Consider the following 24,904-nt stretch of genomic DNA (forward strand, 5'->3'; position numbering starts at 1 on the left):
TTGCGAGGGTCTGTGCAACCGTTCCTAGACTATCTCGCGGAGTGTTCGGGTGAAGGTGGGGGGGTTTCCCTATTTGTGTTTTTAAATGTTATATGGGGGGTTACTGTATATGGGGGAAATCCAATGTATAATTTCTGTTTGTTGTGTTCTTGTTTCTTTATGTTGGGGTGGGGGGTGGGGTTTTGTTGAAAAATTTGAATAAATATATATTTTTTTGAAAGACCAGACTGATTACAATCTGTGCAAGTGTAATGTGGCTTTGAACTATGTAGACCAAAAAAGATCCCTGATCTGTTCTAAGCTGGCACAACATTTAATCTCACTGATTTCAGACTTGGAAATGGATAAGGAAAGTTGGGATCTCCCCTCCAACCAACATTTGTGGCAATGTCCCACAGTATGAATTCCCAGCTTTGTTGCAAATAGGAACAGGAATATAATAAAGACAACACAAAAATGTAGCAAAATAATGAAACAATTAGTACACAAAATTGAAATCTGCACTTAAACGGAATGCACAAAAGTAGAAAAGTGGCAGTATAACATGGAAGTTTGGAGGCTCGGCAACTTCCTAAAAAAGCAGTGAGACACCATTTTCAGAAGGCTGTTTCACAACCTAGATTAGGCAGCAACTGGAATGTAAACTCTAGTCTGTAACGACAGTACCCGTTATGCAATCTGTTTCTTTTCTTCACCAGTTAAAACTTTGGCAATCCAGATCCTGGACTAACAATGAGCAATGCCATAGATGAATGAGTAGCTGATAAATAGCATATATCAATAGTACTTGTGCTGTATAAATAATTCTTCAGTTATAGGGTTAGGATGGAGTACAGCTGCTTTAAATAATCACTAAATGTACTAATAAATGATTCTCATTTATAAAATACTGTTTGAAGATTTTAATAATTTTATTGAAAGGTAGAATTTGTTATACGTTTTACAAATAAAACGTTTGCAATATGATTTTATTGCATGATAGAACTTTGTAAAAAAAAACACAAGGGCCATACACTAATAACCATACATCGGTTGAAGAAACAGCTTCTTCCATAAATTTACTACAGAATTTAATTATGTAGAGAAACAAATCTGCTTCGAGATCAGAAAAAAAGATTTTACTCTTTATCTTTTCATACCAATTTAAATCAGAAATATTCAGGCCATCCTTCAAGACAGAATCTGAGAAAGACAATTTTCAACTACTGCAAGGAAAAAATATGAAATAAAGTATTAAATGTTGCCTGCCCCAAACATTAAGACTCCTGGAAAAAAAATATGGAATCAAAGCCTGGTTGCACAATTGGTGTATACAACTAGAAACATTTGTTAAGTCTTAGACAAAATATTTAGTGACGCTCTGTTAAGAAATTCCATTTTGCCAAAAAGTTCAGAATTACTAAGCGACGAGGATATTGCAGCATCTGTTTCTCCAGATTAAGAGCTTTACCAGGGTAAGAAACGTTTGCTCAAATATACAAGTTTAGGATATGTCATAGTACGACATTTCATTTTATGAAGCATGTTTGTTCAGTGGGTGCAATGAACAGAGTATACAAACAATTATAGAGAGGAATAAGTTCCATAGGACTCTGGAATATGTTGTAATATTTTGGTGGAGCCCCCCTGGTTCAAGACTGAGATCTAGGACTACTCTGTATTAGGTCACATAAACTCGTGTAATTATCAGTCTCGTCCAGTTTAAAGAATTGATAACAATTTGTAGTGCTTGAATTTACACAAATTGAACTAAGTAAATGGAAAACATGAAATTAAACCTTTGAGTAATACCCTACATAAACTGAAAATTTCAAGGACTCGATTAGAATTCAAACTCAAAACCATATCTGTCTTGTGCATCGTTATTTACGACATCATAGCTAAACTAAAATAAGCAACTTTAAAAGATCCTGCAACACCTTGACCTGATAAAGGAAAATCCAATTTATATGTACAATCAAGCGGAAAATAAAAAATATACAATATTAGTAAATTTCTGAGTTCATCCAGGTGAGGAAAAGTCTTTACTGTGTCATGAATCACTTCCAAGTCATGTACAATGTAGGCTGAATGCAGAATATCAGTTTCAATATTGTATCCCACCTCCTAACACCAACCACCCCAATGGTCTCTCTGATGTACAATCCCAATTTAACGCTATGTTGCATTGTGTCCTGTTCTATGCTGTGAATTCAATATACATGGAACTGGGTCAAATCTGCCTAATCATTAACACAGGATCTCTCACTACTCACTTTTGTGTGGAAAAGTAGCAATTACCAAAGCTTTCAGCCCATTCGGATATACTATTCCCATCCAAACAGAAAAATGTTAATTGAAAACACTAAATTAAAATTCCAATAAAAAGTTATTTATTGGTCTGTTTCAGAAATGTCAAAAATAAAGTTAAAAACCATAATGCTCCAAAAATTAAAACATTAAATGAAACCATCTTTTGCACCACTTTACAAATTTATTAAAAGTCCAGTCGTACAAATAATCCAGGCTGCAGATTGTCAAAAAAAACAAACTCAACTGAAATTCAGGTTTAAAAGACATGTCCCAAACATGTCTCTGAAAAAAAAAAATCACAAACATTTATTGGCAATTGATTGCTTGTCCATAAAGCACATTTATTCACTTCGTTCTTCATCTGAACTAGGGGCTGAATCACAGTTTGAGTGCTGCTCTTTGTCATGGTTCTGATTTTTTATTTTGCTGTTTGACTTCTTAATTTTGTCATCACGTTCACACACTCTGCTTCTAGACGTAGACTTTTCTTCAGCCATTTTGCTTTTACTACGCTCCCTTTTGCTCTTTAAATTGGGACTACTACTTTGTTCCTTCTTATTCCTGCCCTCACCCTCTTTCAGACTCTCAGAGCTGCTGCTATGATCCCTACCCTGGCTCCTAGAATGGCTTTTCAGTTTTTCATTCTCCCTGTTGTGCACTATTTTTCCATTTGAACTTTGATTTTCAGCAACCTTTAACTCTTTCTCCTTATTTTGATTATCTGCAGAATTTTTTAATTTTTGTTCCTTCTTTGAATTATCATACCTATCTTTTTCAGGGGTTCTTTTGTCTCGACTCCTTGATCGTCCTCTTTTTTTCTGTTCTTTATCTCTGCTCCTATGACCTTCTTTGCTCCGACTTCTGTCCCTTTCCTTGCTTCTGGATTTTGCTCTTTTTTCTTGATCTTTGCTCTTGCCCTGTTCCTCATCATTACTACTGGATTTAACCCAGTTTTCTTTGCGTTTTTGATCCCTGCCTCCGCTTCTTGAATTTGCATGTTTTTCTCTTTCTTTACTTTTCTCTTTTACCCTATCTTTACTCCGAGATTTGTCTCGCCTTCCTCTTTCTTTGCTTCTACTCTGTTGCCGATCTTTGCTTCTAGATTTGGCCCGTTTCCTTCTATCCTTGTCCCTACTCTGTTCTCGATCTCGGCTTCTAGATTTTGATTTGGCCCTTTTTTCTCGCTCTCTGCTTTTACTTCGTTCTCGACTTTTAGATTTCGACTTAGCTCGTTTTGCTCTCTCCTTGCTTTTACTCGGTTTACGATCTTTACTTCTGGATTTCGATCTGGCTCGTTTTTTCCTCTCTCTATTTTTACTCCGTTCTCGATCCCTACTTCTTGATTTTGCCTCTTTACCCCTCCCTTTGCTGCTACTCTGATCCCGATCCCTACTTCTGGATTTGGCCTCTTTACCCCTCCCTTTGCTGCTACTCTGATCCCGATCCCTACTTCTGGATTTGGCCTCTTTACCCCTCCCTTTGCTGTTACTCTGTTCTCGATCCCTACTTCTGGATTTTGACTTGGCTCGTTCCTCCCCCTGTTGACTGTTACTCTGCTCTGGTTCACGTGTGCCTGATTTAGCCTTGGCTTGTTTCTCCCATTCTTTTCCATTACTCTGCTCTCGATCCCTACTTCTGGATTTTGATGTGGCTTGTTTCTGCAACTCTTTACCATTAGTTTGTTCTCGATCCCTACTTTTGGATTTTGATTTGGCTCGTTTCTCCAACTCTTTACCATTACTCTGTTCTCGCTCCCTACTTCTGGACTTGGACTTGGTCCGTTTCTCTGTCTCTTTACTATTGCTCTTTTCTCGATCACGAGTTCTAGATTTTGACTTTGTACGTTTTCCTCTCTCTTTGCTTCTACTCTGTTCTCGGCTTCTAGATTTTTCACGCTTTCCCTGCTCTTTGTTTGATTTTGCAGATTTATCCCTCTCTTTGTCTTTTGCAAGCTCCCTATCCTTGCTTCTGGAGTTTGCCCTCTTTTCTTTGTTTGGTTTCTGCTCTCTGTCCTTGCTTCTGGTTTTGGCGTGTTTTTCCCTATCTTTGCTTCGGCTTCGATTTCTTTCTTTACTCCTCGATTTATTTCTCTTTTTAGATTTGTTTTTATCAGATTTTTCATCTTTGTTTGTTTTCTTCTGTTCTCTTTCTTTACTTCGAGATCGATGACTTCTTCCAGTCTCTCGTTCCATTTTCTTATCTCTCTCTCTGCTCCTTTTTGGACTATCCAATATGTCCGGTTTGTAATCTGAGGTAATTCGCTCTCTTCCTCTGCCTGGGCTTCTATTATTTTGGTTTTCTCGCTTTTCATTCACTTCACCCCTTTAAAGGTTGGGGGGAAAAAAAGAAATTACAACCACCAAACTAAAATAATTAAAGCAAAATACTACAGATGCTGGGAAACAGAACTAAAAATAGAGAATGCGAGAAATACTTCCAGACAGAAACAGAGTTAATGTTTCACTGGAACTGCTCTGGTGAAGTGTTAAATGCTGCCAGACTTCAGTATTACCAACATTTTCCCTTATTATTTAAACAAAAAATACTTCTGAATCTGGACTGGGTTCTCCCCTACCCGGCGGGGCGGAGGATCCTGACGGGATGGAGTGGCGTGAACTACTCCGCCGTCGGGCCGCCCCAAAGGTGCGGATTTCTCCGTACCTTTAGGGGCCAAGCACTCACCGTGAGGGGCTAGGCCCGCGCCGGAGTGGTTGGCGCCCCGCCGGCTGGCAGGAAAGGCCTTTGGCGCCATGCCAGCCGGGGCCGAAAGGACTTCGCCGGGCGGCAAAAGTCCGTGCATGAGCGGGAGTGTAGTGGCCGCTGACGTCATCCCAGCAGCAGGACTTCGGCCCATCGCGGGCCAGAGAATCGCCGGGGGTGGGGGGGCACTGACCGCCGCGATTCCCGCCCCCGCCAAATTTTGGGTGCCGGAGAATTTGGCGGCTGCCGAGGGCGGTGAATCCCGCCCCTAGAGTGGATACCTAATATTTACTGCATACGGAAGAACATTTGCTTAATTTTATTCAACAACAAAAACAGAAAATACTGGACAATCTTATCAGGTCTGACAGCATCTGTGGAGAGAAAAGGGAGTTAATGCTTCGGGTCTGGATGACTCTTGGTCAAAGTTTAATTTTATTACCTGAATTGGCAATTTTAAAAATCTAAGAATGTGAAGATGGGTGAAACACTATCCAGAATAAAATAATGACTTCGGCAATATAGGCTACAGCCTGTCTGCGTGGATGTTGCTATATACATATCACTACTAAATGCATTTTTGAAAGGAATAGAGAGCAGTAAATGTTCTGATTGCTTACAGCTGGGTACTACCAACTGAGATTTGAAGATTTGACAAATGCAAACAATTCCTGAGAGTTCAGGTGATGGAAAATAAATAAGTCAGATCAGCTTGGACCAAGGTACATCATGTATTCAGTAAAGTTTTTTCTTCTTTTTTTGTTATAAATTTAGAGTACCCAATTCATTTTTCCAATTAAGGGGCAATTTAGCGTGGCCAGTCCACCTACCCTGCACATTTTTTGGGTTGGGGGGGGGGGAAGAGAACCCACGCAAACACAGGGAGAATGTGCAAACTCCAAACGGACAGTGACCCAGAGCCGGGATCAAACCTGGGACCTCAGCGCCGTGAGGCAGCAATGCTAACCACTGCGCCACCGTGCTGCACTCTCTATTCAGTAAACTTGTATGAACAGTTATCAAAGGAAACCAAGGCATGTCATAAGGGGATAAAACAGAGTTGCAGATAAACTTCTATTCCCATCTTTTTGTTAAACGCTCCAGAACTCTTCGGCATACCACAAAATGGGATTTATTATTTATTTTAACAAATTCAGAAAATACTTCTATGTTCATCATTAGGCACAGCAATTTACTTAGCAAGTTCATTTGGATCATTTCAAATAAACCATATAAAAATTAAGGGACTCAAAAATACCATGAAAGCTAAATCTAATAATTTGCAGTTCTGCTAAACAACTTCAAAATGCTTGTAATTAGTATCCTTTTAAGTATTTCATAAAGTACTGTAAAGCTACACTTGATTATGTTTACAACAATAACGGAGTAAACTAAAGCCAATATCATTTTAGAAGGGGGGGGGGGGAAGGTCATGCCTGACTGATCTCCTGGAATTTTGTGACAATCTAGGCGGGCTGTGGGCAAAATCTAAAATTGTATATCTGGCAAAATTCCACAAATAACACTATTAATTATTATTTTATTTTTTAATAAATTTAGAGTACCCAAATCTTTTTTTTTCCAATTAAGGGGCAATTTAGCATGGCCAATCCACGTACCCTACACATCTTTGGGCTGTGGGGGTGAAACCCACGCAGACACAGGGAGAATGTGCACACTCCACGTGGTGAGTGACCCAGAGCCGGGATCGAACCTGGGTCCTCAGCATCGTAGTCCCAATGCTAACCACTTCACTACGTGCTGCCCTAACACTATTAATTATGACCAAATTTATAAGAACTAAGATTCAAAATAAATAAGAAACTATCTGAGAAGTAGAAAACAGTAGGGCTGGATTCTCCGATTCTGCGGCTATGTCCGCAGGATCCGTCTGGTCTTACGACCAAAAAGTCGGTGCCAGCCCCGCACCGATCCTCCACCCGGTGGGGGGCTAGCAGCCGCGCCGCATAAAGCCCCCAGCTTTACCCACGGATACGGCCGCAGAATGGCTGGGGCCGCACATGCATACGGCAGTGTCGTACAACATGGCGCAGCCACGTGCGGACCTGGCCTGCCATAAACTGCCCCCCTGTAACCCACTTCGCCACCCCCGGACCCCGCCCACCAGTACCCCCCTGCCAGCGGAAAAGCCTCCCCCGACTATGGCGGCAGTCTGCAGCCGCCATGCGAGGTCCCCGAAAGTTGTGAGGACACGCGCCCCACGCCGTCGGGGACACAGCCCATTGGGGGCGGAGCATTGGGGGAGGGCATCAGGTGATGTCCTGAGGCACTCCTGACAGTGTACGATGTACTCCACGAGCATCGGAAAAATGGCACCACCCCAGATTCCAACCTAAAAATGCATTCTCAGGCCAATCGCCGAACGCGATTTCGCCGTCGGTGATCGGAGATTCCAGCCCCAGGTGTCTCTGTTGGGATAAAATACTAAACAGGGTTGACAGAACTGTGTCTAATTTATATAAATGATGTGGACACAAAAACAATTAAACTGAGTGAAACCGAGGTGGTGGCTCAGAAATTACAGAAGGCAATATTTGAGGTGTAATTTAAGTAGTAATTAGGTGTTGAGAAAGAAGGTGTGTGGAGTTGTGTGGTCTTTCATGATGAATTAAGATAGGCTGCAATTGATTCTCTTATCGGTAATGGTCATTATTAAATATTTCACAGAACAGTGAAAGATTTATTTTGCCTTATTTGAAAGCATTCAAACTCAACAGCTAACCATGAAAGTAAATGCGGCACCGGGGGTCACTGTCCGTGTGGAGTTTGCACATTCTCCACATGCCTGCCTGGTAGGTGGATTGGCCATGCTAAATTGCCCCTTAATTGGGAAAAAAATGAATTGGGCACCTCAAATTAAAAAGAAATCATGAAAGATATGCTGGGAAAATTGTAGAGTTCTTTTAATTTAAAAAAAGTCTTATTTTTACTTCCGTCAATTTGCTTTGAAGCAGCCTACTGTTCCATCCATGTCCCCTGTCAGATCTGCTCAATTTCTCATTGCACTACTAGGGGGCCAGGTTGGCAGTGCCAGGGAGCCCTGTTGACACTGCCAGGGGTTGGGTTCAGGTGCCCTTGCCAAGTAGAGGGGGTGGGGGAGGGGGTAGTTCCAGGGTCCTCCCCAAAGGTTGGGGAGGGGGAAAGAAGATCAGGGCTGAAGCTTGTCAGCAGGAAATTTCTCCAGGTGTGGCCTTGCCGGAGAAAAATTCTCCGAGGCCAGAAGAAATGGCAAAGTGCTGTTGGATAGCGGGATGTTTTCGACGCTGCAGCCACTGAGAAACATGGTGGCACGGTGGTTAGCACTGCGGCCTCACAGCTCCAGGGTCCTGGGTTCATTTCCAGTGCCACGTGACTGTGTGGAGTTTGCACTTTCTCCCCGTGTCTGTGTGGGTTTCCTCCAGGTGCTCCGGTTTCCTCTCTCAGTCCAAAGATCTGCAGGTTAGGGCCATGCTAAATTTCCAAAAGGTTAGTAGGGGTTACTGGGATAGAGTGGAGGTGTGAGTTTAAGTAGGGTGCTCTTTCCAAGTGCTGGTGCAGACCTGATGGGCCGAATGGTCTTCTTCTGCGCTGTAAATTCTATGATTCTAAATGCGCCCGACAGCGGACTTGAGCTTCAGTCCGCTGTATCGCGCCCATTATTCCTGATACCAATAGCCTATGTGACTACCGTGAAAAAAAGGAAAAGAACCCAAGTGTCAACTCAGGCAGGGAGGGTGTAGCTTGCCAGCTCCTCTTTTACCGCCAAACATTTTGACACTAGTCAAAAAAAATTCCCACAATATCAGCAACCTCGACTCACAAGATATCAGGCGCCCTGACCTAATAAAAAAAGTATCCCCCCCACAGCCAAGGACTTCTCCTCATGCACATATGCCTGCCAGTCCCGCCCAAGGTCACTGGAACACCCTGACGGACCTCCCAATGGAAGGCCCCCCTGCCTGGTAGTGCTAGGGTATGTTTCTATATAGAGTATGTATGTTTCCATGGCGCTTGGGCTAAAGGGATATGGGGGGGAATGTGGGATCAGCCATGATGGTAATGACTAGCGGAGCAGGCTCGAAGGACCAAATGGCCTACTCCTGCTTCTATTTTCGATGAACTTCCCAGGCATGATCCTCGCCCTGCTGGGGGTTGTACGTATCTGTGCACTCCTGGCGGGGACTGCCAGGTCTCCGTTAGTCCATACCTGTTGTAAACCCTGCCTCTGTAAGTGAGTGTACGTGTGTGTGAGGGTTGGGGCAAAAATACTCCTTGCAGCACCCGGCGGCATAATTTCTTGGACTTCAAATGGATTGATAAGACTGAAGTGATGGATCAAAATTCTGCCATCACAGGCAAGACTTTTTCACTAAAAGGAGGAATTACTATGGGATACGCTTGCACACCCTATGAAGTTGAATTAGCAGAGACCTCGTGCATCTCTCAGCTCGTTATGGTGCACGTGTGAAGGAGAGCAAGAGAGGGGAAGAACAGAATATTATTGGAAGATAAATAAGTTGAGAAAAAAATAGGAAAGCAGAAATAGTAATCATCAACTGGAAAAATCAAGTCAGATAAAAAAAGGTCGATAGACAAACTTTTCTGAAAATTACTTTCGTAGTTTGTTTTGAGTAAAATATTTTTTTCAGAAAGTCAAGTCTGGGATTTTCTGCTCCTGATTACATTGGCCGGGTTCGGTGACAGGAGCAGAAAATGTCACGAGGACAGCCATATTGTTTTAAAAAATATTTAGAGTACCCATAAGACATAGAAGCAGAATTAGGCCACTCGGCCCATCAAGTCTGCTCCGCCATTCAATCATGGCTGATATTTTTCTCATCCCCATTCTCCTGCCTTCTCCCCATAACCCCTGATCCCCTTATTAATCCTCCTGCCTTCTCCCCATAACCCCTGATCCCCTTATTTAATCAAGAACCTATCTATCTCTGTCTTAAAGACACTCAGTGATTTGGCCTCCACAGCCTTCTGCGGCAATAGAGTTCCACAGATTCACCACCCTCTGGCTGAAGAAATTCCTCCTCATCTCTGTTTTAAAGGATCGCCCCTTTAGTCACAGATGGTCTCCTCTGGTTCTAGTTTTTTCTACAAGTGGAAATATCCTCTCCACGTCCACTCTATCCAGGCCTTGCAGTATCCTGTAAGTTTCAATAAGATCCCCCCTCATGCTTCTAAACTCCAACGAGTACATACCCAGAGACCTCAACCGTTCCTCATACGACAAGCTGCTCATTCCAGGGATCATTCTTGTGAACCTCCCCTGGACCCTTTCCAAGGCCAGCACACTTTTCCTTAGATACAGGGCCCAAAACTGCTCACAATGGGGTCTGACCAGCCTCAGAAGTACATCATTGGTCTTGTATTCTAGCCCTCTCGACATGAAAAGCTAACATTGCATTTGCCTTCCTAACTGCCGACTGAACCTGCACATTAACTTTAACAGAATCGTGAATAAGAACTCCCAAGTCCATTTGTGCTTTTGATTTCCTAAGCATTTCCCCATTTAGAAAATAGCCTAAATTCCTCCTTCCAAAGTGCATAACATCACACTTTTCCACATTGTATTTCATCTGCCACTTCATTGCCCACTCTCCTAGCCTGTCCAAATCCTTCTGCAGCCCCCTTGCTTCCTCAATACTACCCTCTACAGATCTTTGTATCATCTGCAAACTTAGCAACAGCGCCTTCAGTTCCTTCTTCCAGGTCATTAATGTATATTCTGAAAAGACCCGAGGCACACCACTAGTCACCGGCTGCCATCCTGAAAAAGACCCCTTTATCCCCACGCTCTGCCTTCTGCCAGTCAGCCAATCCTCTATCTATGCCAGGATCTTACTTAACTTATTTAACATTCTCCTATGTGGCAACTTGTCAAAGGCCTTCTGGAAATCTAAATAAATCATGTCCAATGGTTCTTCTTTGTCTAACTTCCTTGTTACCTCCTCAAAGAACTCGAACAGATTTGTCAGACATGACCTCCCTTTGACAAAGACGCACTGACTCTGTCCTATTTTATCATAATAATAATAAGCGCTTGTCACACGTGGGCTTCAATGAAGTTACTGTGAAAAGCCCCTAGTTGCCACATTCCGGCACCTGTTCGGTGAGGCCGGTACGGGAATTGAACCGGCGCTGCTGACATCGTTCTGCATTACAAGCCAGCTGTTTCGCCCACCGCGCTAAACCATGCACTTCCAAGTACTCCGCGATCTCATCTTTAATAACGGACTCTAAAATCTTAACAATGACCGAAGTCAGGCTAACCGGTCTATAATTTCCCATCTTCTGCCTCTCTCCCTTTTTAAAACAGTGGTGTTACATTAGCCATTTACCCGTCCTCTGGGACCCTTCCTGCCTCCACTGATTCCTGACATATCACCACCAATGCCTCCACGATCTCCTCAGCTATCTCTTTTAGAACTCCATCCGGTCCAGGTGACTTATCCACCTTCAGACATTTCTGTTTCCTCAGAACCTTCTCCTTAGTGATGGTCACTGCACTCACCTCTGCCCCCTGATTCTCCTGGAGCTCTGGCATCCCACTGGTGTCTTCCACCGTGAAGACTGATGCAAAGTCTTCAGTTTGTCTGCCATTTCTTGGTTTCCTATTATTACTTCTCCAACCACGTTTTCCAGTGGTCCAATGTCTATTTTTGCCTCTCTCTTACCTTTTATATACTGAAAAATATTTTATACATTGAAAAAAACTCTTCCTATCTTCTTTTATATTACTAGCTAGCTTGCACTCATATTTCATCCTCCCCCCCCCTTATTGCATTTTTAGTTGTCCTCTGCTCGCTTTTAAAGGCTTCCCAATGCTCTGGCTTCTCACTAATCATCATCACTTTGTATGCTTTTATGCTGTCCTCGACGTCCCTCGTCAACCATGGATGCCTTGACCTTTCCTTAGCATGTTTCCTCCTCCTTGGGATGAATTTCTGTTTGCTTCCCGAATAACCCCCAAAACTCCTTCCATTGTTGTTCCACTGTCTTCCCTGCTGGGCTGCTTTTCCAATCAGCTCTGGCCAGCTCCTCCCTCATGTCTTTGTAGTTACCCTTATTTAATTGTAATACCGTTACATCTGATTGCAGCTTCTCCCTCTCAAACTGCAGGGTAAATTCTATCATATTGCGGTCACTGCTCCCTAAGGGTTCCTGTACCTTAAGTTCCCTAATCAAGTCTGCCTCATTACACATCACCAAATCCAGAACTGCCTGTACCCTAGTGGGCTCTACCACAAGCTGTTCCAAAAAAAAACATCTCTTAAACATTCCACAAATTTATTTTCTTGGGATCCACTACCAACCTGACTTTCCCAGTCAACCTGCATATTGAAGTCCCCCATGATTATTGTGATACTGCCTCTTTTACATGCCTTTTCCATCTCCTGATTTATTTTCTGCCCCACATCCTGATTACTGCTAGGGGGCCTGTACGTAACTCCCATTAGGTCTTTTTACCGTTGCGATTCCTCAACTCTACCCACAGAGATTCTATGCCTTCTGATCCTCTAGCGTTCCTTGCTATCGATTTAACTTCATTCCTTACAAACAATGCAACCCCGCCCCCTTTGCCCATCTGCCTATCCTTTTGATAGGACACACATCCTTGTATATTTAGATCCCAGCCCTGATCCCCTTGCAGCCACGCCTCTGTGATGCCCACAACATCGTACCGGCCAATTTCAATGGGCGCAACAAGCTTATTTACCTTGTTCCGTACACTGCGCACATTAAGGTACAATATCCTCAGTCCTGCATTGACCACCTCATTTCTCACACTTGTCACCTTTTTTGCTCTGCCTGAGGGTGATGTTGTTCTCTTATTTTTGTTCTCTATTACCCCTTCAGTTATGACACCTTCTAAACTAACGCTCTGGTTCCCACCCCGCTGCCATTCTATACTAGCTTAAATCCTCCCGAGTGACACTAGCAAACCTCCCAGCCAGGATATTGGTGCCCCTCGAATTTAGAGGCAACCCGTCCTTCTTGTATAGGTCCCACCTGCCCCAGAAGAGATCCCAATGGTCCAGTTTTCTGAAACCCTCCCTCCTACATCACTGGTTTATCCACGTGTTTAGCTGACTATTCTCCTATTTCTAGCCTCACTGGCACGTGGCACAGGGAGTAATCCTGAGATTACAACTCTAGAGGTCCTGCTTTTTAGCTTACTGCCCAACTCCCTGAACTCCTTCTGCAGGACCTCGTCGCTCTTCCAACCTATGTCGTTAGTACCTATGTGTGCCACGACCTCTGGCTGTTCACCCTCCCCCTTCAGGATCTCCTGTGTTCTTTCAGAGACATCCTGGACCCTGGCACCAGGGAGGCAACACACCATCCTGGAGTCTCTTTTACTTCCACAGAAGCGCCTATCTGTGCTCCTTACTATAGAGTCCCCTATAACTATCGCTCTCCTGCACTTTGCCCTCCCCTGCTGAGCAACAGAGCCAGTTGTGGTGCCAGTGTTCTGGCTGCTGTTGTTGTCCCCTGATTTAATTGCCCAAATTAAGGGGCAATTTAGAGTGGTCAATTCACCTACCCTCCACATCTTTGGGTTGTGGGGTGAGACCCATGCAGACACGGGGAGAATGTGCAAGTCTACAAGGATCGAACCCGGGTCCTCAGTGCTGTGAGGCAGCAGTGCTAACCACTCCGCTAAGCCAAATTATTTTACATTGATCTAAGTGTGTGACATGAGTGTCCCCTCGCCCCATCAGGAACATCATTTGATTAACATATTATCAGGCCCTCCCTACACCTGAATCATCCTCCCCCAACCCTATCAGAAAATCCATCCACGTCAGCGTGAATCACAACTGGTCTCCCTCGGCATGCACCTGGTGAGTTATCAACTCAGGGGAGCTCAGGTGAGTCCAGTGCTCAGGGATCATGCCCGGGAGCTGATTTCTGGCACTGCCCAGGACAGAGCAGGGTTGGGGGGGGGTGTTTCCATGGTGAACTCCTTTGCACTGCCTTCAAAAATGGCACCTTGATCTTCAAGTTACTAAGTTGATGTGGGATCGGGTAAATCCGAGGCTGTCATCAATACGTTGTGAGAACTGCCCTTTTATACTTTTTACCTCCCCAGCAGAGAAATCTCCCACCACTTTTCCCACTCGCTCTCAGCCTATGCCGATTTCTGGGAAAATCTCGCCCCAACAGTGTCATCACTCATTTATCAGATCTAGTTGTTTTTAAAAAAGAGGTTAAGCAGCGTTTTTGTATCAGTTATTCCTGTGGCCAAAAATAATGGGGTTTCAGTACACAGAGCCATCAACTTTAAGTTGCTCAACAGTGATCCCACTGATTGGCCCTTGAATGCACAATGGAGTATACCACATTCACTGAAATCCGAAGAATCACAACTGTATTTAAAGTAAATTAACTTTAAAGGACAATGAATGTCTGAATTAATGTTAAATTTAAGTTACGGTTTGCAGATAATTTGCAACAGTAAGAGTACGCCCACAAATCCCTTTAATTTGCATTGGCAATCGAGGCAGTTTCCATAAGCAGACCCACATCTTCTATAATGTAAAACCTATAATGTTCCACATATCATAAATGGGACAGTGTGGCACCCACTTAGCACTGACCCATGTGGGTTGCTCTCCATGTACATCTGTCAACACTGAATGCAGAAATACCATGAAACCAGACTGTGGTGTCCTGCTAAAACGATTAAGACAAACATATTTACAAGAAAAATAATTGCACAAAAGCAAAGAAAGACAATATGTGCCCAACAGTTCAACAATAGTCCAAAACAAATGAATGAATCCAAAATCTCATCAGTTCAGTGGGAAATGTTTTGTTAATAGGTGTCCATCAACTAGCTAATACATTACTATACATTCTGCACTGTAAATTCTATAAATTAACAATAATACTGTGAGCCTAAAAATCATGAGAGACATTTAAAATACTCTTATCGGCAGACAATACTGAACACTTTCAGTAGCTTTGCAACACTTACTTGTCTCCTTTGATCCACCGTTCTCCACTTGAAACCCTCATTCTTTGTGTTCGTTGCATCTCCTGTCTCCAGTGTGGTGGAGTTTCACTGCGTCTAAATCGATCTCTTGACCGAGACCTTGATCTTGAAGGTGTTCGATATCGCTACACAAAATAATACATGGCACCATTCACAATGTCAAAGTTCCAAAACATTTTAGAACCAATGAATTAGCTTTTGAAATGTAGGGCGCTGTGAAACACCATGCTATCAAATGGCAATTCAGGTAGATCGGGGGCCTCATCAGGAAACTTGCGGTCGAGGCCGCACTTAGTCCCATTTTCTGCACTGAGGAGCTCCAATCGCCAGAACCCCTCAGTGCAGGGAGAGATCGGGACACCATTTTTACCTTGGCAGTGCCAGGCTGGCACCCAGGTGGCACAGCTAGTCTGGCTGTGCTAGGGTACCATGCTGCCCAGAAAGCAAGCACCTGGGAGATCCCCACGAGTGCCGTTCAGCCTGGTCCCCGTTTGTGGAGACCAGCACTGAAAGGCACTCACCCGAGGTTTCCAAGGCGAGGAAGGTAGATCCCATGAATTGGGTAGATCTTGGAAATGCATATTAGAGTGAGAAAAGCTGCCTCACGCTAATATGCAGATTTGCCGGAAAGTGATGCTATCCACAGTGGATGGGATTCACAGCTCGACGTCTCATGAGATCGCGTTTAGTCTTGCGAGGCATGACGAGCTAGGTTGATCCCGGACGAGGGATCAACTGGCATCTACCAGCTGCACACCTTTTCGGGCGCAACGCGGCAGATAGATCTCGCACGTAATCACTGTTGGAATGTGGGAAATCATGGTTGCCAATTTACACATAGCACGGTCGCACAATGAATTAAACAAATTTGTTCAGTAATGGTGACCGTTAAATATCAACCAGGACACAGAGAACTCCCCCTTTTATTCAAACATTACCATGGGAGCTTTCATATCCACTTCAACAGACAGACAAAGGCTCCGTCTAACAGTTGATCCCAAAGGTGTCCTCACTGTGTATTGGGATGAAGTGTCAGCCCAGTTCTGAAGTGTCTTCTGGAACTTGGCTAAGAGTTGAGAATGTTTTTACTCAGTCAAGCCTGATTCTTATAAGAAATTAAATTTCTAATTTCTTTCCATTAACAGCTTCAAACAAAAAAGGTTATTTTATGTAAAGCAGTTACTTACCCGAGGTCCTCTTCCTTTAATTTTTCGGCCTGACCTGGTTACTAAGAGTCGTCTTTGATATGTAGATATTTGAGAATTTGATACATTGCTGTTCAAAATAAAGACAATTATTCTACAGCAATATTTACTCATGGCTGAAACTAAAATCATGGGTAATAGTTAATTCTCCAACTTAGTTTAACCTCACAGGTTCAAAATGGTCACTTTCAACATGATATTTGGTGTAGTGCTGGCAGAATTATTGAGATAGGGGTCAGTGATTTTGTGTAGTCTTTCAAACACAAAAATTAGAATTTTAAAATTGAGTGACTGGAAGTCGATGTATGTCAGTGAGGATAATGATAATAAGCAAGTAGAACTTTGTGCCAGAGCGGATATTGCAGTAGTTTTGGATGAGTTCAAGTTCACAGAAGGTGGAGATCTGAGGTCAGCGAGAAGAACACTGGAATTATTAACTGCTTGAAAATATTAAAATTCATACAGTGCTTTATCAGTACAAATTTCAGGTGACATAATTTACTCCTTGGAAAGCAAATAATTAAATACTGTCACAGTATTGTCACTTTTTATCATAAGTAAACACAGAACTGAATAGTCCATGCCCTTTCATTCCATCACGGTTGTTTCATTTCAGGGATCACTAACTAAGAAATGCTCTTTGAAATTAGTCTCGGCAGCACGGTAGCATTGTGGATAGCACAACTGCTTCACAGCTCCAGGGTCCCAGGTTCGATTCCGGCTTGGGACACTGTCTGTGCGGAGTCTGCACATCCTCTCCGTGTGTGTGTGTGGGTTTTCTCCGGGTGCTCCGGTTTCCTCCCACAGTCCAAAGATGTGCAGGTTAGGTGGATTGGCCATGATAAATTGCCCTTAGTGTCCAAAATTGCCCTTAGTGTTGGGTGGGGTTGGGTGAGGTTACTGGGTTATGGGGATAGGTTGGAGGTGTTGACCTTGGGTAGGGTGATCTTTCCAAGAGCCGGTACAGACTCGATGGCCCGAATGGCCTCCTTCTGCACTGTAAATTCTATGTAAAAAAACCCCCAGAAATTCTGCTGAACAAAAAATAATTCTCCAGATTTGAGGCAAACATAAAGTATCTAGATGCTCTAAAAACAATAAGAGTTAACCACAGAGTGTGGAATTGGAGTCACATGCCAGCTAGACCAGGTAAAGGTGGGAAGTCGCTTCCCTGGAGGACATCCGAAATTCGGTTGGATTTATATGAAGTTAAGCAGCTTTCACAGCCATTTTTATCTGGTGCCAGGTTTACTAAATTGAATTTCAGAACTTGCCAAGTGAGATTTGAATGTACGATTTCTGGTTTAGTGGTTTCTCCAATAGGTTACAGTACCCTCTAAACTGTGCTAATCAGCCTTTTGTAGAATAAAAAGTACGGATATATTTCACTTGCATTGCACTGTAGGAATTCTATGGTTCTATGGATATGAAATCTGCTTGTTGAATGGGTGTCCATGACAGCAGATGTCAGGTAGTTTCTCACAGACCTAAATGTGGATGAGAATTAATTTTACTTACATAAAATCTACTGAAAATTGCTCCAAAACCGATATAGTCATACTAACCTCTCTTTTTTCTTCTCTTTCTCATCTGTCTTGAGAGGGCTCTTTCGCATTAAAAATCTGTTCTCTGGTACAGGAGGAATTTCCTCAGCACGGACAGTGGCAACTGTCTGCAGTGTGGTACTTTCTGTACTTTCATCTGATGAACTTGCAAAACAAAGTTAAACACACTAAGTACTAAAGACAATATATATGTTTCACAAACATAAATAAACAGTGAATGCCCCACAGAGTTGGACACAGGGTAGAGAAGACAGAGGGTCAATCAGATTATAGTTTTAAGTTGGGGAAATGAGGACGCGGGTGAGCTAAAAATGTTGGAGAACAAGGAACATGATTGTGGAAGGGGGAGAAGAATGGGGGAGACAAATTGGTGCGGAGGAAGGAAAATTTCAGATCGGTAGGGGTAGTGAGACTGAGACATGGAACAGCCTGCTATTCAGGATGAACTAATACATGTCAGTCAATCAGTGGAGGTTGCAGTGTGTGCACATGCTCTGGGTGGAAAATGCACATGGTTTGGATGGAAAAGGTTGTGTGCGTGCACACTCTGGATGGAAAAGGCAGTTGTGCATGTGTGCGCTTTAATGCAAAAGTGGAATTCAGGCAAGGAATTAGAGTGGGGCTGAAAACAGCTCAGAATGTGGGAGGGATAATGTCTTGAGCTGAAGACTTATTCAGTGTGATTGGTGGTGGAAGGGTGAAGATTTTCTCTTGATTTTGCATTTTCGATATCCAAGTGAAATACATGTATAAAGGTAACTAATCACCATTGTGTGTAAATGCCTAATACACACATTAATTCTCCACATGATTCCATAATCACCTGACAACAGACCGTTATTTTAGCATCCAGTATATTTTCATTAAAAAAAATAAATAACTGACTTAACTGGCACGATTTAAAAGAAACATTTCTTTAAAAGTGTCATTTTGGGCGCAATTGGCGAGTGTTTCGTGACGGCCGCATTGGCGAGATTGCGGCCTGTATTTAACGCCACTTAGCTCAGGAAATGAGCCCCCACGTGCTTTTCGCCATTACTGGCTGTCTTGCTGTCGGATTCACCAGACTCACGCCTCAGCATCTCACCACTGACAAGTGGGAGCTGCTTTTAAACGCTCCCTCATCACTCACTGCCAGTCAACACGCAGGTATGGCAGCGCAGAGGCCTGCTCCTCGCTTTGGGGATGCCGGCCTGACCAGGCTTCGCATTACCGAGACAGGACATCCTTTCCTCAAAGGTGGGGTGGGAGACGAGCAGCAGGGTCAGCAATACCACCTGGGAGGCAGCGGCAGCGGCTGTCAGTATGAGCAGCATGACCAGGAGGGCGGCCAGACAATGTCAGAAGAAGACCAACAACCTCCACCGAGTTGCAAGGATCAGTTACCACCTCTCGCCTGACATCAGGTCTGTCTGCCACCCCTCAAATTCCCAACCACCCCCTGCCAAATCACTGGATGTCAACTTGCACCATTTCCACATCCGAACCACTGGCACCAACCAGCATAACCCCTTCATTTCCAGGTGAGTTGGCACATGCCATCTTCTGTAGACTCCCCCAACCCATCAAGCGCGTGGCTCACAATGCCCTCTCTTTGTCCCTGCAGGAGAAGATAACCCATAATAAGTGGGAAAGGGCTTGGGGGGGGGGGGGGGGGGGGGGGGGGGGGGGGAGAAGGAGAAGAGTAGCAGAAATGTGAGTCCTCACCTCCTATGAGGAACGGGCCCCAGAAATCGTGGGTTGTCCAAGGAGCATGCAGTCACCGACAACGAGGTTGGCCTGCGCCGCAGAGGTGAGGATCCACTGCTCCTTCGCCCAGGTGACCTGTCTCAAGATAGTTGTTCCTGCCAGACAAATTGATCCTTCCCTCTCACTGACTACATGTCCGTTGTCTTGCAGGAACTCCATCTGATGGTGCCGGCCCATCCGGAGTTGTCCTCCTCCCCACCGGCACCCAAGAGACCAACTTGGAGGAGAGCTCCGAGAAGACTACCATCGGCCTGTCATAGCTATCACCCCACCTGCGCAGACCAACACACCTCGGTGGGCAACATTAGTTGACATGCTTCTGGGGCATAATCTGGTCAGCACATGATTGCTGATGCACATCAGGTAGAGGCAGAAACATCCAAGGGAGTCAGCAATCGGAGGTCTGCTGGATCCCAGGACTCAGCGGAGTCCCAGTCAGATGCTGAGCCTCTGGACAAGGTTCTCCCAGAGCTAACGCAGATGCTAGATCACAGCCATGAGATTCAGAAGAGGATGTCAGCGACATTCCAGCAAGTGCATAGCTGATTGGAGGAGTCCCAAAGGCTACAGGCACAAGAGATGATGCTGACAATGCGAAGCACCGAGGCCAATACTGCTAGGGTGGTGACTGGAGTGGAAAGCCTGGAGTACCATGTCAGCGTCTTGAGTGGAGGTTCCCAAGGCATGGCTCAGTCTATGACAACTATGGCCGAGGGCCTTGACATCCTGCCCCAGTTCATGAGGGACATGTCTCAGATGCAGGTGATCATTGCCGAGGCACTCCTCCACACCTTGGCTCAGTCACCGAGACCCATTGCTGAGAGCGTCGACACCAAGGTGCAGACAATGGGAGCCGCCAGGACTGGCAGAGCCAGATGATGCAGAGACCTCTGGAGCTCACTTCAGCTGCTCCCGTCCCATGGAGACACCCCGGGCCCTACAGGCACTGTCAAAGGAGGAAGTGCTGGAGGCCAACCGAGGGCCTGCCACCAAGGAGACAACTTTGGTCTCCACTTCTTCTGAATCCGCCCTGCCTGAGACTGGTGCATCTCAAGGGCAGAATAGGGTTGGCACAGTGATGCCAGTGACACCAGTAAGTTGGCCGGGGTCCTCTGGCTCCAGGCCCTTCAGAAGACATCCGCTGAGGGCATCAAATGCCACAGGACATGAAAAGCAGGAGGCTGCCTCCACCTCTGATGTGCATCTTTGGGACATACCTAGACGTAGCAGTAGGCTATGAAAGATCAAAAAGAGAGGTTCGCTGGGGGACTGGGCAATATCTGTAGATAGGAGGAATGGAAATGTCAAATGTTCACATGTTAAAACATGATATACCTGATACATGTGAATCCTTTGTCATGTTAATCTTCACAGCGGGCCTGCCTGCACCCCCACCCCCTTTTGCTCTCCGTTCCCTTAGCACAGTAGTCCAAGATCAAATGCTCCCAAAGCAGACGCCAATCAGAGGAATGGTGTGAACACGCTGTCAGCAGAAAGACAAGTCAGACTTTGGCATTACTTGAGGAGCACCAGAGCTAACCTCACAGCAAGTTATCACTCTCCTGCCTTATATATTGACACGCTGACAGTGCCAACACAGGCCCATCACCCTGGAGTGATGTTACAAAGAACCTTGGAGGGTGGAACAGGGTAGTTGGGGAGAGGGGGGGGGGAAAAGGAGGGAAATGGGTGGAAAGGAGGGTAAAGGGGGAAGGGTGATGGAGGGCGGCAGGGAGGGGTGGATTGGGGACAAATCCTCACACAATGAGAATCGGGTATAGATGAGGACCCCCCTGGCCCTCTCGACATGCCGGAGTCATGCCACCACCATCCTTCGGCTTCTCCTGTGTGTCCACTCTGGTTTTGTCCTCCATACTCTCCTGGTCCGTGTCCTCCGAAGAGGTTGTATGCCCCCTCTCCTCCAACATGTCACCCCGCTGCTGTGCCAGGTTGTGGAGGGCACAGCAGACCATCACAAAGCATGAGACAACCTGGGGTGTGTACAGCAGTGCATTACCAGAGCGGTCCAGGCATCGGAACCGCATTTTGCGCAGTTCGGTCCACCACTCAATGACAACATTGACCTAATCATCAGTGGGTGCCCCTATCCCCCCAAGAGCAAAATACATCTTCCTGGAGTGGTCCTCGAAGACGCCGGGGATCTCCGCGTGCTCCTCAATGTAGCAATCATGCACGTTGCCTGGGAAGCACACACACACACGTGCATAGTCCGGAGATGGTGATCGCACGCAAGTTAAAGGTTCAGGGAGCGGAACCCTTCTGCTTAATGAAGGGTACTCCCTGATGCCCTGGTGCACGCAAGGAGATGCATGTGCCATCTACTGCCCCCTGGACCTGGGGCATTCTGGCGATGGCAGAGAATCCCACAATCCGGGCACCTTGGTGTGCCTTTTCCAGCTCAAAGTTGATGTTGTCTGATGCCCAATCTGTGAAAGGCTGTACAAGTCCCCATTCGAGCCCTGGAATGAACCGGTTGCATAGACATTCAGGCTATGGTGACGCTGACAGAGCGGTATCCTCCTATCCACGGAGCGCCATGTCCGTGAGAACATGACACCGGTGCTGCACTGTCTCTATGTTGAAGCGGAGTTTCCTGTGGCACACGCTGTCCGTAATCTCCTTGAAAGACTAAAGATGCCTGTACATTTTGCGCCGTCGCTAGCGCCCCACTCTGGGTTCCTCCTCGGCCTGATGGGCGGCTGGGTCTTCACAGTGTGCGGCACCCCCCCTACACATGGAGTGCTACTTCCAGCCTGAGGCAATGCTGCTGCCACCTTCTCCGCCGCCTGGTCGCCTGTGCTGCCACCAGCACCGTGAGACCAACACAACCAGCCATATTGTTATATCTGTAAGGAATTAGAGAAGCAGAGAGACCAACAATCAGGTGGCTTCCACCCCAGGACCCTCAAATCCCCCAAGCTTCCCCTAAACCTACGTGTCCCGTCATCTCTCAGAGTGCCATCCATTTAGCCAGTTGTGCTGGAAAATCTCGCTCAGCACGCTCTTCCTCCGACAACATCATGAGCCTCTCGTACTCTGCCAGGAACATTAAGGAGACCGTGTTCAGCTGTCCCCTGATCCACACACTTACCCTATGGTCGTGAGGATATCCCCAGTGCTGAAGCCCAGCTCTTTGAGTGTTCAATTGTTGGCTGCTGCCTCTATGGTCCTGATGCTTAGAGTTCAGGCAAATTGCTCAGGCTTCAAAGTTTGATTGAAATAGAACATAGAACAATACAGCGCAGTACAGGCCCTTCGGCCCACGATGTTGCACCGAAACAAAAGCCATCTAACCTACACTATACCATTATCATCCATATGTTTATCCAATAAACTTTTAAATGCCCTCAATGTTGGCGAGTTCACTACTGTAGCAGGTAGGGCATTCCACGGCCTCACTACTCTTTGCGTAAAGAACCTACCTCTGACCTCTGTCCTATATCTATTACCCCTCAGTTTAAGGCTATGTCCCCTCGTGCTAGCCATTTCCATCCGCGGGAGAAGGCTCTCACTGTCCACCCTATCTAACCCTCTGATCATTTTGTATGCCTCTATTAAGTCTCCTCTTAACCTTCTTCTCTCTAACGAAAACAACCTCAAGTCCATCAGCCTTTCCTCATAAGATTTTCCCTCCATACCAGGCAACATCCTGGTAAATCTCCTCTGCACCCGTTCCAAAGCCTCCACGTCCTTCCTATAATGCGGTGACCAGAACTGTACGCAATACTCCAAATGCGGCCGTACCAGAGTTCTGTACAGCTGCAACATGACCTCCTGACTCCGGAACTCAATCCCTCTACCAATAAAGGCCAACACTCCATAGGCCTTCTTCACCACCCTATCAACCTGGGTGGCAACTTTCAGGGATCTATGTACATGGACACCTAGATCCCTCTGCTCATCCACACTTTCAAGAACTTTTCCATTAGCCAAATATTCCACATTCCTGTTATTCCTTCCAAAGTGAATCACCTCACACTTCTCTACATTAAACTCCATTTGCCACCTCTCAGCCCAGCACTGCAGCTTATCTATATCCCTCTGTAACCTGCTACTTCCTTCCACACTATCGACAACACCACCGACTTTAGTATCGTCTGCAAATTTACTCACCCACCCTTCTGCGCCTTCCTCTAGGTCATTGATAAAAATGACAAACAGCAACGGCCCCAGAACAGATCCTTGTGGTACTCCACTTGTGACTGAACTCCATTCTGAACATTTCCCATCAACCACCACCCTCGGTCTTCTTTCAGCTAGCCAATTTCTGATCCACATCTCTAAATCACCCTCAATCCCCAGCCTCCGTATTTTCTGCAATAGCCTACCGTGGGGAACCTTATCAAACGCTTTGCTGAAATCCATATACACCACATCAACTGCTCTACCCTCGTCTACCTGTTCAGTCACCTTCTCAAAGAACTCAATAAGGTTTGTGAGGCATGACCTACCCTTCACAAAGCCATGCTGACTATCCCTGATCATATTATTCCTATCTAGATGATTATAAATCTTGTCTCTTATAATCCCCTCCAAGACTTTACCCACTACAGACGTGAGGCTCACCGGTCTATAGTTGCCGGGGTTGTCTCTGCTCCCCTTTTTGAACAAAGGGACCACATTTGCTATCCTCCAGTCCTCTGGCACTATTCCTGTAGCCAATGATGACATAAAAATCAAAGCCAATGGTCCAGCAATCTCTTCCCTGGCCTCCCAGAGAATCCTAGGATAAATCCCATCAGGTCCCGGGGACTTATCTATTTTCAGCCTGTCCAGAATTGCCAACACCTCTTCCCTACGTACCTCAATGCCATCCAATCTATTTACCTGGAGCTCAGAATTCTCCTCCACAACATTATCTTTTTCCTGAGTGAATACTGACGAAAAATATTCATTTAGTATCTCGCCTATCTCTTCAGACTCTACACACAACTTCCCATCCCTGTCCTTGACTGGTCCTACTCTTTCCCTAGTCATTCGCTTATTCCTGACATACCTATAGAAAGCTTTTGGGTTTTCCTTGATCCTGCCTGCCAAATACTTCTCATGTCCCCTCCTTGCTCGTCTTAGCTCTCTCTTTAGATCCTTCCTCGCTACCTTGTAACTATCCATCGCCCCAACTGAAACTTCACACCTCATCTTCACATAGGCCTCCTTCTTCCTCTTAACAAGAGATTCCACTTCTTTGGTAAACCACGGTTCCCTCGCTCGGCACCTTCCTCCCTGCCTGACAGGTACATACTTATCAAGAACACGCAGTAGCTGATCCTTGAACAAGCCCCACTTATCCAGTGTGCCCAACACTTGCAGCCTACTTCTCCACCTTATCCCCCACAAGTCACGTCTAATGGCATCATAAT

At 45.3% G+C, this 24,904-nt stretch overlaps 1 protein-coding gene across 6 annotated transcripts in view; it reads right to left on the reverse strand.

The window, feature by feature from the left end:
* Positions 1 to 2,349: 2,349 nt before the first annotated feature.
* The window catches only part of ppig (peptidylprolyl isomerase G (cyclophilin G)), a 117,771-nt gene continuing 95,216 nt past the window's right edge, over positions 2,350 to 24,904 (reverse strand). For all 6 annotated transcript variants that reach the window (XM_072475878.1, XM_072475874.1, XM_072475876.1 and 3 more), the window contains 4 exons: positions 17,775 to 17,918; positions 16,192 to 16,279; positions 14,987 to 15,129; positions 2,350 to 4,614 (listed from right to left, as the gene is read on the reverse strand). In XM_072475878.1, the coding sequence (XP_072331979.1) occupies positions 2,634 to 4,614; positions 14,987 to 15,129; positions 16,192 to 16,279; positions 17,775 to 17,918 (2,356 nt within the window). In that variant the 3' untranslated portion in view covers positions 2,350 to 2,633. The remainder of the gene's footprint in view (positions 4,615 to 14,986; positions 15,130 to 16,191; positions 16,280 to 17,774; positions 17,919 to 24,904) is intronic.

Source organism: Scyliorhinus torazame, chromosome 2 (genome assembly GCF_047496885.1).
Source record: "Scyliorhinus torazame isolate Kashiwa2021f chromosome 2, sScyTor2.1, whole genome shotgun sequence".
NCBI lineage: Eukaryota > Metazoa > Chordata > Chondrichthyes > Carcharhiniformes > Scyliorhinidae > Scyliorhinus > Scyliorhinus torazame.